The following is a 15,194-nucleotide window of genomic DNA, read 5'->3' as shown; positions in this document are numbered from 1 at the left end:
CGTGATTAATGCTCACTACCGTCAGGATATCAGTACACACTGTCACTCTGATTAATACTCACTCCCGTCAGGATATCAGTACACACTGTCACTCTGATTAACACTCACTCCTGTCAGGATATCAGTACACACTGTCACTCTGATTAACAGTCACTACCGTCAGGATATCAGTACACACTGTCACTCTGATTAACAGTCACTCCCGTCAGGATATCAGTACACACTGTCACTCTGATTAACAGTCACTCCCGTCAGGATTTCAGTACACACTGTCGCCGTGATTAACGCTCGCTCCTGTCAGGATTTCAGTACACACTGTCGAGTGATTAACACTCACTCCCATCAGGATATCAGCACACACTGTCACCGTGATTAACACTCACTCCCGTCAGGAGCTTGTGATTTTTTTTGAAAGGCATACAAATTAAAGGGGCAGCACCTCCATGAGAAAAAGTATTTGCCAAACTTTTTGTTCTGAACACAAAATGCAAAAACAGCAATTGAACTGAAAGTCATGAATTCACTTACAGAAGATATGGTTGGGACTTGAAGCTGTTCTAGACCTTTCTCTAACCCCCCCTTCCCCCATGGGAAAAAAAATTGTCAAGTAGCTTTTCATGAAGTCAGTGTCTCTTTAAGGGCAATAAACTCAATGGCATCATCACATTGAAGCCGAATCATTGTCTTTGAGTTCACAGGAACACAGTCACTGGTGTGGTTAACCCCAGTCTCAGATATACAAACAACTTCCTTTTCATTATTGCTGAATTCTGTAATGACCTAATTTTTCCAGCTGGTCAATTTTGAATGTTCTGTTTGCTGCTCCAATACTTGGGCCGTGACATACACCTTAACCAACGGGCAGCTCTCAGCATCCACGTCTGAATGTACGAGTATCATTTTATCAGGTTTGTATTTTTTTTTACCATTTCAGAGTGTGGTCTCCAGACTCTCAGCTGAGAGGCGTTTAAACCTCCCCTAAATCACCACCTAATTACTCTCTGCCGTTTCTCCCCTCCTCGCCTGAAGGCAGTGACTCACCCTGGGCTACACTTGTTCAAACACTGGCTGCCCTCTGCTGCCCCACCTAAATACCCACCCTTCAAGTGTGAGCCAATGATTTCCTACATTACAACACGGTCTGCATTTTAAAAGTACTTCATTGTGAAGTGTGTTGGGACATCCTGAGGTCGTGAAAGGTGTGATATAAATGCAAGTCTTTCTTTCCTTCTTGTCTTGATTATGGGGAGCATACCTCTGTATGGCATCATTTTACTATCGATAGATTTTCTCGAGGAGCAAGTCTGATCCTGTCCCTTCCCACACACTTTCTGACTGTATTTTTTTTCCTGCCCACTTGTGATCCGGTAAAGGGTCCAATAATGTTACATTTTTAAGTGTGTTGCTTGACCAAATCACATCATGTGACACTGCCCACTGCATCCTTTGTACGATCATAAATACTCATCACATTCCCTCACTGTATCATTGACCGGGGAGGTTTTATTCATAGGACCAAAGCATTTTTCAGCACAGAATGCCTGTGGCAGCGTTCCGATAGAGCTCTCTGCTTCATCCCATTTCCCTGAGACCTTTTCATTTTCTTTTCCTTGTCAAATATTTATCTACTTCCCTTTTGTCATTTCTGCCTCCACCACTGTTTATGATTGGACATGTGTCGGGGGCGGGGGCTGGGTGGGGGGGCGATTTTCAACCACTCGGCCTGTCCGTTTCTCACCCGATGAGTCGGTGATGGAGGGGCGGGGGTGGGGGGGTGAAAGACCCCGGCCGCCTCATTGGTGCCTGAGGACCTCCTGATGCAATTTTCAGGCAGGCCTGCAAATGGGCGAGCAGCCCACCCCTACCTTTTTCCCGTCAGGGGGCTGCTTAAATATGCAAATAAGGGGACCTCCACCGGTTGTAGAACCCCTATTTGCAATTTTCAGGACCAAATGGGCGGCACATGCTCAGCTTATTTGTACTAGGCGTTGAGCAGCTTATCCAGTGGTCCTTAAAGGGGCGGCTGGTGGCCGCTCAAGAAATGGCTCAAAACTTTTTGGGGGGGGAGAATTTTTGTGGGGCCAGGAGGAGTAGAAGTGCTGGCCGGCTCTCTTCACCAGAACAGAAGGCGCTGGGGCCAAATGCAACACCCCTGCTGCTGCCCACACTGAGGTGAGTCGACTTAACATGGAGCAGAAATAGAACCCTCCCAGCTCAGTACCACGTTGAAGGAAGGTGATGAGTACGTGTGAGAACACAAGAGGTGCTGAAGGAGGTGACTCATGATGTGATTTGTGTGCGATTTGGCTCAGCAACATGCGACAAAATGTAACACCGTTGGACCATTTACCTGATCACAAGACAGATACCCATGAGGAAGGCCATTTGGTCCATCACTGCTGGCCCAGTAAGAAGCTGCAGTCTCCCCATCAGAACATCAAACAGCTTCTTAAACAATCCAGAGTTTTTGCCTCTGTTTTTACCTAATATTCCCGTCCATATGCTGATCACCCTTTGTGTGAAGAACTTTCTGATATCAGCCCTGAATTTGCCTTTGACTGGCTTCAGCCTGTGTCTCCTTGTCCTACTCTCACACTTTAGTGTGAAGTAGTGTTTTGGATTTACCTTTTCTATATCAGGTCCTGTCTTATAGGAGCGAGCCTTTGGCTTCCTGCCTCTGAGTCAGAAGGTGCAGGGTTCAAACCCCACTCCAGAAAATCCCAGTGAGTGGAAACCGGAGCCGTGGCCCTGAATTCTGGGTTGACATCCATTATCGTACTTGCATCCAGTGTGTTGTGGGAGCCCGTAAAATCCTCCCGCCATATAGGACTAACCATCCTATCGGCTGGTATAAGGATGGTTACTGCCACGGAAGGAGAGTTCATGGTGCAGTCCGTCAGACTGTTAATCAATCTGCGAATCCTTCCACTACTATTCTCCAAAGAGTGAAGATATGAAAACAACAATTATCTTATATACCTCTATAAAGTTAACCATCAGTCACCTCCCTTCAAGGCTGAAAAGCCCAAGTTTCTCTAGTCATAGAATCATAGAATGGTTACAGCACAGAAGGAAGCCATTAAGCTCATCGAGCCCATGCTGGCTCTTTGTAAGAGCAATCCAGTTAGTCCCATTCCCCTGCTCATTCCCTGTAGCCCTGCAAATTTTTTCCCTTCAAGTATTTATCCAATTCCTTTTTGAAAGCCACGATTGAATCTGCTTCCACCACCCTTTCAGGCAGCACATTCCAGATCATAACTACTTGCTACGTAAAAAGGTTTTTCCTCATATCGCCTTTGGTTCTTTTGCCAATCACCTTAAATCTGTGTCCTCTGGTTCTCAACCCTTCTGCCAATGGGTACAGTTTCTCTTTATTTACTTTATCTAAACCCTTCATGATTTTGAACACTTCTATCAAATCTTCTCTCAACCTTCTCTGCTCTATGGAAAACCACCCCAGCTTCTCCAGTCTATCCACATAGCTGAAGTCCCTCATCCCTGTAACCATTCTAGTAAATCTTTTCTGCACCCTCTCTAAGGCTTTCACAGCCTTCCTAAAGTGCTTTGCCCAGAATTGGACACAATACTCCAATTGTGGCCGAACCAGTGTTTTATAAAGGTTCAACATAAGATCCTTGCTTTTGTACTCTATGCCCCTATTTTAAAGCCCAGGGTCCCGTATGCTTTTTTAACTGCTTTCTCAACCTGTCCTGCCACCTTCAAAGATTTGTGCACTTATACCTCCAGGTCTCACTGTTCCTGCACCCACTTTAGAATTGTACCATTTAGTTTATATTGTCTCTCCTCGTTCTTCCTACCAAAATGTATCACTTCACACTTCTCTGCATTAAATTTCATCTGCCATGAGTCCGCCCATTCCACCAGCCTGCCTATGTCCCTTTGAAGTCTATTACTATCCTCCTCACTGTTTACTACACTTCCAAGTTTTGTGTCATCTGAAAATTTTGAAATTGTGCCCTGTACACCCAAGTCCAAGTCATTAATATATATAAAAAAAAACAGTGGTCCCAGCACCGCCCCCTGGTGAACACCACTGTATACCTTCCTCCAGTTTGGAAAACAACCGTTCACCACTACTCTCTATTTCCTGCCACTGCCCCTTTCATTCCATGGGCTTCAATTTTGCTGACAAGCCTATTATGTGGCACTTTGTCAAACGCCTTTTGAAAGTCCATATACACAACATCAACTGCATTGCCTTCATGAACCCTCTCTGTTACCTCATCAAAAAACACAATCAAGTTAGTTAAACACAATTTGCCTTTAACAAATCTGTGCTGGCCTTCCTTTATTAATCCACACTTGTCCAAGTGACTATTAATTTTGCCCCCAATTATTGTTTCTATAAGCTTCCCCAACACCGAGTTTAAACTGACTGGCCTGTAGTTGCCGGATTTATTCTTACACCTTTTTGAACAAGGGTGTAATATTTGCAATTCTCCAGTCCTCTGGCACCACCCCCATATCTAAGGAAGATTATGGCCAGCACCTCTGCAATTTCCACCCTTACTTCTCACATCAACCTAGGATGCATCCCATCCGGACCGGGTGACTTATCTACTTTAAGTACAGCCAGTCCCTCTAGTATCCTCTTTAACAATGTTTAGTCCATCCAGTATCTCAACTACCTCTTTTACTGTGATTTTGGCAGCATCTTCTTCCTTCATAAAGACAGATACAAAGTACTCATTTAGTACCTCAGCCATGCCCTCTGCCTTTATGCGTAGATCTCCTTTTAGGCCCCTAATCGGCCCCACCCCTCCTCTTACTAACCTTTTACAATTTATATGCCTTTAAAAGACTTTTGGATTTCCTTTTATATTAGTCACCAGTCTATTCTCATACTCTCTCTTTACCCCTTTTTTCCTTTTTCACTTCACTGTACTTTCTATATTCAGCCTGGTTCTCAGTTGTATTATCAACCTGACATCTGTCATATGCCCCCTTTTTCTGCTTCATCTTACTCTCTATCTCTTTCGTCATCCAGAGAACTCTGGCTTTGGTTGCCCTACCCTTCCCCCTCGTGGGAATGTACCTAGACTGTACCCGAACCATCTCCTCTTTAAAGGCCGCCCATTGTTCAATTAAAGTTTTGCCTGCCAATCTTTGATTCAAATTTATCCGGGCCAGATCCGTTCTCAACCCACTGAAATTGGCCCTCCTCCAATTAAGTATTTTTACTCTAGATTGCTCCTTGTCCTTTTCCATAACTAATGTAAACCTGATGACACTGTGATCGCTGTCCCCTAAATGTTCCTCCACTTGACCCACCTCAATCCCCAGAACCAAACCCAGCAATGACTCATTCCTCGTTGGGCTGGAAACTTGTGACTTATCAAGAAAGTTCTCCTGGATACACTTCAGAAATTCCTCCCCCTCTTTGCCCTTTCCACTATTCCTATTCCAGTCTATATTAGGATAGTTGAAGTCCCCCATTATCACTACTCTATGGCTCTTGCACCTCTCTGTAATTTCCCTGCAAATTTGCTCCTCTATATCCTTCCCACCAATAGGTGGCCTATAGAATAGTCTTTCCTCATAATTCAGTCTCGTGGCTTTTTGTTACTTTGTCTCCAACGCCCTTGTGTCTTGGTGACCAGAACTAGTCACAGTACTCAAGGTATGGCATTCAGAGCACTGTGCAGTTCAAGCATGACTCCCACTGACTTGTACTCTACGGTTTTGACTGTATAGACCAGCATTCTTTTTGCTTTGTTGATTGCTGCTGCACAGTTTTTGGATATCTTGAGCATCGAATCTATTATATCCCTAAATCTCTCTCGATTTCACCAGTAGCCATTTAGACACCATTCATGGAATACATGTTCTCACTGGTGGAAGGGTCGAGAACCAGAGGACACAGATTTAAGGTGATTGGCAAAAGAACCAAAGGCGACATGAGGAAAAACTTTTTTAGGCAGTGAATAGTTTGATCTGGATTGCGCTGCCTGAAAGGGTGGTGGAAGAAGATTCACTTGTGACTTTCAAAAAGGAATTGGATAAATACTTGAAGGGAAAAGGTTTGCACGGCTATGGGGAACGAGCAGGGGAATGGGACTAACTGGATTGCTCTTACAAAGAGCCAGCACAGGCTCGATAGGCTGACTGGCCTCCTTCTGTGCTGTAACCATTCTATGATTCTATGACTAGAGAAACCTAGACTTTACAGCCTTGAATACACTTTTACGTTCTTCCTTAAAGTGGCATTCTTACTCATGTGAAATCATTGGCGTAGATTTCCAATGTTCATCAACACACTGTGGTAATGAATGGAATTAGAAAACATCTTTGCATCATTGCAGGCTTACTGTATCTCTTGTTTGTTGCCCTTTTGAGGAGGTTTTGAGTTGCACTGAGCTCTTGCATTGAAAAAAATGTAGGAGGCTGCGTATTGCCTGCCAGAGACAGGTGAGACTATAGGAGTGTTTTTCAGGCATGGTTCTTGTGGGGTAATGTTAGCTTTTCTCACTACTTCTAGAAAGTTATATTTTTCATGGAGATGTAATTGATGATTCAAATGGTGTCAACACATCATGCATTATATAAGGTTAGCCCCACCCCCCTCATAATAAAATAAACAGAAAGTCTTTTTTAACAAAAGAACTCCTCTTCCCCAACTCCCAACCTCTCAGGTGACTTAGCTGGTAATTCAGTGTGGAATTCAGCACAATGACCAAGGAGGTCCCTTGTCTGTACTGAGTCAGCTGTTCTCAGTTGGATTAGTAGCTCGGGTACTACCAATGGCCTTAGTGCTCTTAGCTGTGGTTCAGTGGGTAACACTCTCGCCTCTGACTCAGAAGTTTGTGTGGTTCAAATCCCACTCCAGAGACTTGACCACAAAATCCAGACTGATGCTTCAATGCAGTATTGAGGGAATGCTGCACTGTCGGAGATGCTGTCTTTCAGATGAGATGTTAAACTGAGGCTTCATCTACCCTCTCAGGTGGATGTAAAAGATCCATTGGTACTATTTCAAAGAAGAGCAGGGGGAGTTTTCCCTGGTGTCCTGGCCAATATTTATCCCTCAACCACCATCACTAAAAACAGATTATCACATTGCTGTTTGTGGGACCTTGCTGTATGCAAATCGGCTGCCGCGTTTCCTACTTTACAACAGTGACTACACTTCAAAAGCTGTAAAGTGTTATAAGAGATAGGAGCAGGAGTAGGCCATTCAGCACCCTCGAGCCTGCTCCGCCATTTAATGAGATCATAGCTGATCTGATTTTTACCTCAACTCCACTTTCCCGTCCTTTCCCCATATCCTTTGACTCCCTTGCTGATCAAAAATTTGTCTAACTCAGCCTTGAATGTAATCAATGACTCAGCTTCCACAGCTTTTTGGGGTAAAGAATTCCAAAGATTCACGACCCTCTGGGAGAAGAAATTCCGTCTTAAACGGGCAACCCCTTATTTTGGGACATCCTGAGATCATGCAAGGTGCTATATAAAATGCAAGTCTTTCTTTAGCACAGGAAAGGGAAAACAGGATTTCGCCGTTGATTGGTATCTACTGACTCCTGCTGGGAACGTGTGGAGTGAGAGCAGGATGTGGCTGTTGTGCTGGAATATCCCTCCAACACTCACTGTCTGGAATTCACATGACCACTTGGGTGCCTGTGGAACAAAACACAAACAAGGAGTCTGTAGATGCAGGAGGAGAAATATTTAAAATGTCCCTCTTATTATAGTAGCAAACATCGAAGTTGAAATTTGCACATTACACCCGCGCCAGTGACAATGCTGATTTCAAGTGGGACAGAAACCAGGCGGGCATTTGGACCCCGGACAGCGAGAGAGAGAGAGAGAGAGACACACACACACACAAACAGCACAGGGAGCCTCACTCACTCAGCTCACCGGCCATTAAGACAATAACAAACCAAACATGCGGACGTCTGTACGTGCCTTTAACTCCTAGTGGTGGATGCAAAAAGGAGAGAGAGAGAGAAAAACACCAGGTAAACTAGCAGCCGTATCAGTTGCGCAACTGAGAGATACAGAAAGCTGTAGTGGGAAACTTAGAGGAGGATTGGAGAACTAATGAAAGGCAGGGGGATAATCAGCATTATAAAGATGTTTGGTTTGACAACTGTTTCTTCTTGATACCCGGTTTGTTTGGTTTTTTTTTTGTGCGTGTGTGTGAGAGAGAAAGGTTCGAGTCAGTCGATTTTATACAAGGTTTCCTGCCAAAACATTTGAGACTTTAATGCTGCATTGTATGTGAATGTGTGTACACGGCAGGCTGGATGCAAGACGGGAGCGCGGGCAGCAGCAGCAGCAGCAAGAGCCCTGAGTCGTTTCAGTTTCATCGGTCAGTTTCAGGACTGATCCAGCTGGCTTCATTGTCCGAGATGAACTCCAACGATGCCAAAGATTACCTTTCAAAAAGGGAGATACCTCAGCTGTTCGAGGTAAGAACGTGGAAGGGAAAAAAAAAGGGGAGAGAGGGTGGTAGCAAGGACTTGATTCTTTATTTCGTTCAACATTCAACAACGTGGAGATCTCTCTGATTTGCATAACGCAACTGGCAATAATTATGTTTTATTTTTTTTTTAAAAAATGAATGCATAATTTTTCATGACTTTTTTTTTTCTGGAAAACCCTGAAAATTACCATCAGATTCAGCGTGTGCTGCCGGGGTTTGTGTTTCAGAATGTGGTAGAAGCTGTATCTAGGCAAGTGATTGTTGGGGGCATTTACAGTTCAAGGGGAGAGGAGGATCCCTCTGTGATGGGGGGTATTTTTTTTAACCCTTTAGAGTACAGAATTTTCTTTGCACGGTACAGTATTTAGATGTGAAAAATATTTTACAGAGGCCTCCTCCCTTCATTACAAATCTGGGACCGTTCCTAATTAAGTTACTAATTTAAATGTTGTACTTCTTGAAGCCTTTTCAGAACAACAAAACATTTGCATCTCTTATAAGTGTAATAATCTTTCAAGTTTTGGGATTTCTCCTATTAAAACGTGTCCCGACATGTTGGAGCAATCTTCAAAAGCATTCTGCAAGATGCTTGTGCGGTTTTATCAATGGTGGAGTTAGCTTCTCTGTTGACATTGTTGGAGCCAGTTCATAGAATCTTACAGCACAGAAGGAGGCCCATAGTGCCTTTGCCTGCTCTTTGAAAGAGCTATCTAATTAGTCCCACTCCCCCTGCTCTTTCCCCATAGCTCTGCAAATTTTTCCTTTTCAAGTATTTATCCAATTCCCTTTTGAAAGTTACTATTGAATCTGCTTCCACCGCCCTTTCAGGCAGCGCATTCCAGATCATAACAACTCGCTGCGTTAAAAAAAATGTCTCCATCTACCACTCCCACCTTCACTCCTCTCCCTATATCTGCACTGCTGGGCTGTTCCGGACTCTCAGCAGCACAAGGTTGGACTGAAGTGTGAAATTAGGAGGGAAAGTTTCCATTGAATATCACATTGCTGGAGCAGCAACAGTGGATAGGACACACTGATTGAATTGAGATAGACGGCAGAGGTGGTGTATCTCTCCAATCAGCATGAAGGTGAGCAGCTTTGTAGTGTTAACACTCGTCTTATGTAATGTCAGGGATTTTATTCCAGACGTCTGTGTGAAATTTTGGGCGATCATCTTGTCTGTGAGTTGTCTTATACACAAGTAAGCAATCATTAATAAAAAGTTTTTTGTTTAGAAAGTACTAATGTTTGTGCAGTGGTAGGGAACGGAACCTGTCAGCTAATGTGGCATTGGGGATGGGAGCTTTGGGAACAGGCTGTTTTAAGAATCGAATGAGCCTGGTGTAGCCAAATGATGGTAAAAGTCCATTAACGCAGCAACCATTGTGTAGTCCCTTTTGCCAAGGAGATCTGAATATATGCTTAAGAAAAGGAAACCAGGTTCCTCCCCGGTGGGAGCGAGCTATGGGAGGCTCCGGAGAACTCATTGATTAGTATTTGGCTGATTGTACTTGCGTACATGTTAATGGTCATGTAGGCCGAGCACAAACACCCCTACATATGAAAAGTGGGACTGCATTACAAGGCAGTCATAAAGTGCAGGTCCTAATCTGGTGCCCTTTGGTTGTGAGAATTTTCCTTCAGTTTTATTTAGTAAATTAAAAAACAAATTTGTATATTAAAAAGAAATACTGATCAGATTGCAAAAATTATAGTTTCATGGCAATGGTTCACAAAAGCAGAGACCACTTGTGATTGTCATATAAACTTCATTGCTCACCCAAAAATAAGTCACAGGCAAAACGACAAGCTATCTTAAACATCTCCAGATGTAACAGAATGCCTTAAACGCCCCATTCCAGAGACCTGAGCACAAAATCTAGGCTGACACTCCAGTGCAGCACTGAGGCAGGTGCTGTCTTTCAGATGAGACGTTAAATTGAGGCCCTGTCTGCCCTGACGGGTGGAATTAAAAGATCCCACGGCACTGTTTCAAAGCAGAGCAAGGGGCGTTCGCCCCGATGTCCTGGCCAATATTTAACCCTCAACCAACATCACTAAAAAAAACAGATTATCTGGTCAATAATACATTGCTGTTTGTGGGATCTTGCTGTGCGCAAATTAGCTGCCGCATTACCTACATAACAACAGTGACTACACTTCAAAAGTACTTCATTGGCTGTAAAGCGCTTTGGGACTTCTTGAGATAGTGAAAGGCGCTATATAATTGCAAGTCTTTCTTTTTCTTTTTTAAACAGAATTTCCAGTTTGCACCTCCCCCCAAAAACCCTGTCAGCCTAAAACAAAACATGGAGGGGGGGGCACTGCGTGCAAATCCAGCCCAAACTGATGCCAAGAAAGCCTCCTCTCTATTGATCAGAAATCTTCCCAGTTCAATCCTTGGTGCGTGATGCATTATCTTATCTGAATTCCGTTGGGAATATTACAGTTGGACTCTGTCCTTCTGGGATAAGGGGGTGGGGGGGCCCTCTCGGGAATCAGCCTAGATTCTTGCTATTGCTTTCCAGTGACATCTGCAGGAAAATGCGTGGATGTCGAGAGAGAGCTCGGCTGTGATGTCTCCGTTGTCTGAAATAGTTCATCCAGAATCTGGACACACACACACACACACATGAAGCACAGCCACTTAGGTGAGGTAGCAGAGGGCAGCAAGTGCCCACAGAAATGTACCTCAGCAAGAGCCGGGGGGTGAGGAGAGGAGGAAAATCTAAATCTAAAATGTATTTGTGGAGGAACTTAAAATAGGGGAAGAAAAAAAATTGAGAAGGAAACAGATCAGCTAACAGATTAAGAAAATATTTGTATGGCGCATATGGTGTTGTAATTTAAATAATTTTAATATTGTTTTAACATATAATCTGCATCAGTTTTTTGGAAGGGGAGGAAAATAGCTAAATTGTGCATTTTCATTCTGATGCCACATCAAGTGTGAAGCTCTTGTTTACAAAAGTTCATAACGCAGCACATTTCTCCTTCTCTGGTTTGCTGATGTGTGGGTTGATAAGGATCGAGGAAGTCTATCTATTCACTGAAGGAAATTCAAGCAAAGCTAAAATCTTGTTTAACTCCTTTCAGGACTGAGCTGTACTCAGCCAATGGATCAGGTGTCTGATAGAATGTGGATTTTCTCGTTTCTTTGACCAAACATTCAGGAAGAAATACTTGAATTTAAGTAGTATCCCGTCACACCTTCCAAACGGCTCGATGCTCTGTAGGCAAATGCAGCAGTCATTCTGCGCACAGCAATATTCCCACAAACAAACAGCATCTGTGGAGAGAGAAACAGAGTTAACATGTCCGGTCGATCCTCAGATGCTGCCTGACCTGCTGAGTGTTTCCAGCATTTTCTGTTTTTTTTTAATTTCAGATTTTCAGCATCCGCGTTATCTTTTTTTTAGTGATATTTGTTGAGAGGGGAATGTTGGCCGGGATACTGGGAGAAAATTCCTCCATACTCTCGTTAACCCTCTTTCATTTTAAGCTCGGTAATTATTACAGATACTGAGAGCCGCAAACTACCAGTGAAAATCCTGTAATCCCATCAACTAAAGACTGAATTTGACTTATTCAGTCACTATGAGCCAATGGATATAATTATAAACTGATGGAATCCTGCAATAGGCTTGCCCAAAACACAAGTAAAAATCTCAAAATCCCATGTAATAAAAATGGAATGTGATTTATTCATTCACAGTAAAACAGTGGCCTTGTTTATAACACACTCTCTATTTGTACTTCATCCTTGTTATAAGACTCTGTTGTAATCCTTTATAATACTTGTGAAAGACAGTTGTTTACTGTTTGTCAGACATGACCATACTCTATGTCAAAACACAGATAATGCTGGCAGGCACAGGGATCAGTGAATGATAGAAACTGAATTCAAAAAAAGAAAGACTTGCATTTATATCGAGCCTTTCAGCACCTCAAGATGTCCCAACAGCCGATGAAGTATTTTTGAAGTGTAGTCACTGTTGTAATGTAGGAAGCGTGGCAGCCAATTTGTGCACAGCAAGACCCCACGTACCAGATTATCGTTTTTAATGGTGTTGGTTGAGGGGTAAATATTGGCCAGGATACCGGGGAGAACTCCCCTGCTCTTCTTCGAAATAATGCCATGGGTTCTTTTACAAACACTTGAGGGGGCAGATGATTCATCCAAAAAAGGGCACTTCCGACAGTACCTGCTCCTGGTTCCTAGCTGGCGTTCCCTTTGCGGAATTGTGGATAAAGACAGGATTGGGCTATGATATCTGTTCTCATGCTAAAATTCATGTAAACTTGCATTTATATAGTGTCTTTCATAACCTCAGGACATCCCAAAGCGCTTTTCAGTCATGAAGTACTTTTTTTGCAGTGTAATCACTGTTGCAATGTAGCTGCCAATTTGCATACAGCAAGGTCTCACAAACACCAATAAGTTAAATGACCTGATAATCTGTTTTAGGTGTTGGCTGAGGGATAATTGTTGGCCAGGAAACCACCCCTGCTCTTCTTTGAGTGGTGCTATGGAATCTTTTAATTCCACCTGAGAGGTCAGGCAGAACCTCGGTTTAAAGTCTCACCCGAAAGACGGCACGTCCAACAGCGTGGCACCTCCCCCAGTATGGCACTGAAGTGTCAGCCTGGATTATGTGCTCAAGTCTCTGGAGTGGGACTTGAACCCACAACCTTCTGACTTAGAGGTAAGAGTGCTACCGACTGAGCCAAGGCTAATACCAGACAGCTACAGCTCAGTAACTGTACTGCCACTCGTGTTGGACATAACTCTCAATCTTTCCAGGTGTTGAAAGGTTGGAATTTGGGTCACCAACTGAGTATTCCATAGAACCAGCAGGTTTACGAAGTTTGTTGGCTTTTCTCAGTGACACTGAACAATGTCGGACATCTCGATTGAAATGAGACACTTGGGAGACATACTCAGAGCTGAGGAAAACCACAGTCAACAACAAGCAGCTGCACCATCTTGATCAGGACAAGCTGCTACATTATTACCAATTTGGTTTGAGTATTCTGAACCACTGCTGACATATATATATATATATGTGTGTGTGTGTGTATATATTCCCTGTCGAATTGTTGAACGGGATGAACACAAAGACGTTAATCCCCCTGTGGAAGCAACTCTGTAGGGATCTCTTCACAAGCCATGATCTTCCCTTTGCTGATATTGCCACCCTCCAGAAGGCAACTCCTCATTTGCAAAACAAATGGTAACTGAATCATTTCAGGAAGTAGTTTTGGAGAGTGGTCAGACAGATGGTGTGTACCCTTCAATTCTGAGGAGATAAAAACCAATATTTCATTGAGAAAGTTGACCATAATATTCCCTGCCCAGCTGGACTCTCTAAAACTAACAGGTTCTCTTTAGGTACAAAACATTCTACGCCTTGGCTCAATAATCATATCCAATTTATGTTAGAAGCAGACAGTGAGTAGTGAGATGGCTGGTAAAAGTGTTAGAACAATCAATCCCTAAAGGACACTCAGTTTGTCAATAACCATATTGTCCACTAAGTGATAGAATAAAGACTTGTATTTATATAATACCTTTCATGACCTCAGGACATGCCAAAATGCTTTACAGCCAATGAAGTACTTTTTTTGAAGTGTAGTCACTGATGTAATTTAGGAAACGCAGCAGACAATTTGTGCACAGCAAGGTCCCACAAACAGATAAATACCAATAATTTGTTTTAGTGATAAATATTGGCCAGGACACCTGGGAGATCTCCCCTGCTCTTCTTCAAAACACTACCATGCAATCTTTTACATCCACCTGGGTTTAACGTCTCATCTGAAAGACAGCACCTCTGCCAGTGCAGTACTGCAGTGGGAGTGTCAACATAGTTTTATGCTGAAATGGGACTTGTGCCTGTAACTTTCTGACTCAGAGGTGAGAGTGCTACCTGCTGAGCCATGGCTGACACTAGGATTGAGTTTCTGAGACATCCATTCTCATACAGTTGCCTCTGGATGCTCTCAAATGCCACCCAATAGGAATTGAAGAAATACTCTCCAGTGTTGGTACCACTGCCATCTTTAACAGGGTGTGTAGTGTTCTGTGTACAGATTGAAACAGAATCCCTCCAGGGGACATTTTAATTTATATTTAATTTGTACAGCTGTTTTCAGCTGATTAACAACATTTCCAAGCTTTATACCACCCCAGGAAAGAGTCGCACTCTCAACAGATACGACTCAGTGAAGGCCTGTGATTGAATGATTTGAAATATTTGAATGAGGAAAGGCAATCTTAAGAGCGCAGCTTAACACCAACCAGTATTTCTAACTTTTATTCAGCAGGATAGAAAACGGTGTCTGTAAGGATTGCCTGAATATCAACGTAGTGAGTGGAGACTTGCGGCAGATCATTCAATAGGCTGCTCTTGTGGTTTGCTGCTACGTGATTGAGGATTATCATCCAGGGCAGATAATTAATGTTTGGCCGTGTAACGGAGAAGTGTTAGCATTCTAGTTTCGAATGAAGTCATTTTGAGGTTTCGCACACCATCTCATTTTGGTCTCCCTTAGAGAGGCTAAACTGAATGTATTTGTAAAACGTGGTTGATCTCAATAATTCAAATGGGTATCAGTAATTCTCTGGATCATGGGGAAACACAAATATAACCCTCACTTTCCACATCCCCACACCCCCAATACACAGCCAGTGAATGGACACATACTCTCCTCCACACCCTGTTATGTTATTCTTATGTTATAA

The 15,194-nt window shown here is 43.2% G+C and overlaps 1 protein-coding gene across 1 annotated transcript in view; it reads left to right on the top strand.

Moving 5' to 3' along the window:
* Positions 1-7,877: 7,877 nt before the first annotated feature.
* LOC137300638 (adenylate kinase isoenzyme 1-like) overlaps positions 7,878-15,194 on the top strand; it is a 119,237-nt gene continuing 111,920 nt past the window's right edge. The window contains exons 1-2 of the mRNA XM_067969849.1: positions 7,878-7,982; positions 8,266-8,435. Of these exons, the coding sequence (XP_067825950.1) occupies positions 7,949-7,982; positions 8,266-8,435 (204 nt within the window). The 5' untranslated portion in view covers positions 7,878-7,948. The remainder of the gene's footprint in view (positions 7,983-8,265; positions 8,436-15,194) is intronic.

Source organism: Heptranchias perlo, chromosome 31, assembly GCF_035084215.1.
Source record: "Heptranchias perlo isolate sHepPer1 chromosome 31, sHepPer1.hap1, whole genome shotgun sequence".
In the NCBI taxonomy this organism is placed as follows: Eukaryota; Metazoa; Chordata; class Chondrichthyes; order Hexanchiformes; family Hexanchidae; genus Heptranchias; species Heptranchias perlo.
The sequence above is the reverse complement of the archived record's forward strand: the minus strand, read 5'-3'. Positions and strand labels throughout refer to the sequence as shown.